Source organism: Myotis davidii, unplaced genomic scaffold (assembly GCF_000327345.1).
Source record: "Myotis davidii unplaced genomic scaffold, ASM32734v1 scaffold100, whole genome shotgun sequence".
Lineage (NCBI taxonomy): Eukaryota > Metazoa > Chordata > Mammalia > Chiroptera > Vespertilionidae > Myotis > Myotis davidii.
Window position 1 is genome coordinate 32,155 of NW_006292691.1, and position 1,897 is coordinate 34,051.

A 1,897-nucleotide genomic window follows, 5' to 3' on the forward strand; every position below is an offset into this window, starting at 1 on the left:
CTCTCTTTTCTGTATTAAGGCCACCCAATCATACCACTGCAGTGATACTAATTTTTAATGTGAACTCTCATAGAACAGTGCCTATTTGGTTTTGTTTAAAATAAAGAGATTGTCTTAAAATATTCCAACCATAGAATTATTGATCTCAAAATATCTAGAGATCATGTGATTCATGTGCCTCATGTTACAGACAAAACGGTTTAATCAGTTATCTAAGGACACATACCACAACTAGGTCTGCATTCAAGATTTTCTCTCAAGCTCAGCTGTCACTTACCACCTCACTCCTAAAGTTAAGAAAAACCCATGGAGTCTTGAAATAATGATATTTTGGACTTCAGTGGATTGAATCAATGAAAAGACAAAAGGTGTGGTCTTTGTTGTAGATCCAACTTTCTTACAAGTTTGGAAAAGAGACACTATTTTAAAAATTAAGTGCCTTAACCATTTGATTGATGAAGTCAGCCCCCAAAAGGAAGCTGCTCCCTGGGTGGGACCAGGAGCCTCCAGCAAATGCACCACACACACCTTATCCTGGCTCTGTCCCCAGGCAGGTGTGGTGGTTCTACCGAGAAGGGGCGGGTGCCCGCAGCCCAGGGGCAATCGCAATCTCGTCCCACTCAGCCTTGTCCCAGCTGCCCAGGGGGCCTTGTCCCGCCCACTGCCCCGGGGAAGAGGTGGACCCCACCAAGGACAAGGGGCTCCCCTTTAACCTTCCAATGATACTTTTGGACGACTCGTGACGGGAGGGGGGGCCTGGGAAGGGCAGGTCTGAGGACCCAGGAAGCACTGCTCCTGCTCCTTCGACCAAAGTGAGGGTCCTGAGCGGGTGGGAGCGCCTCCTCCCCCACCCATCCCGCCCATGCCAGGAGCAGCAGGGAGAGGACCGGTCTGCACAGAGTCTGAGGAGTCCTCCAGGCTGTTCCCCGCTTGCCATGGCCCTGCGGGCGCCCCCCAGGGCTCCACAAAGGGGGAAAGTGAGGGTCTACTCATTGGCCAGGTGCCAGTGTGCTACCAGGGCGGCCGGAAGGCCAGGCACCCCACCATGGCCAGCAGAGCAGTGTCCCCCGGCCAGTGAGCCCCAAGGACACACTAGAGCCCCTCCCCACAGCCGCCACACAGACACCTGGACGTGAAGAAAGGACGAGGCGGCAGGTGCAGACAGCCCCGGATTTACCTCCAGGGGCTGCCGCGACCCAGCGGACAGATGACGTCGTAGGAACCTTTACATTTTCCCACCAGCAATGGCATTAGAGACACGAGCACAAAGAAATAAGCAATAGGAAGCACAGTTCCTTTTTTCTTTACCCATTTGAGACACCGTGTATAAATTTAAGCCCACTCCATATACCCAAAAAGCTCAAAGCGCTGAGAGAGGTCCCCGTGTCCCGCCCAGCCCTCACCCAGAGCCCACACCCTGAGCCGGCCAGGCCTCTGAGCAACCCCTGCCCTCCCCGCCCTGCGGCCCCGCACCTGGAAGTTCCCGTGGTGCACACTGTAGAGAGGCTGGAAGAAGGGCTCTGGGGACGGCACGTTCTGGTGAAGGGTTCTCTTCACCCTGCGCCAGGAGAGCACGGTCAGAGGCCTGCCCAGCCCGGGGAAGCCGGCCCGGCAGGGAACTCAGCTCTTCCCACCAGCAGGAGGCCAGCTCTGCCCCGTCCATGCAGCTGCCACACTCCCTCCTCCACCCAGTCCGAACCTGCTCTCGGGGAGACCCCACACCTGGCCCTGTGCCTCCCTGGCCATGACACTGGTTTATACCAACACGTGTGTCCTTTGCAGGGTGCGTTTGGTGGTGAGTTTGGGGCCTGGGGCAACTAGCTGTGGTCTCAGCCCACAGAGGGAGCCGGCACCTCCAGGAACCCCAGCTGCCATGAGCAGGCAGGTGGCAACCCCT

General features: G+C 56.3%; 1 protein-coding gene across 1 annotated transcript in view; it reads right to left on the reverse strand.

Annotated features, from left to right (window-relative positions):
• IL9R (interleukin 9 receptor) overlaps window positions 1-1,897 on the reverse strand; it is a 12,124-nt gene that overhangs the window by 1,635 nt on the left and 8,592 nt on the right. Inside the window, exon 8 of the mRNA XM_015565589.1 lies at window positions 1,474-1,558. Coding sequence (XP_015421075.1) covers window positions 1,474-1,558 — 85 coding nt within the window. The remainder of the gene's footprint in view (window positions 1-1,473; window positions 1,559-1,897) is intronic.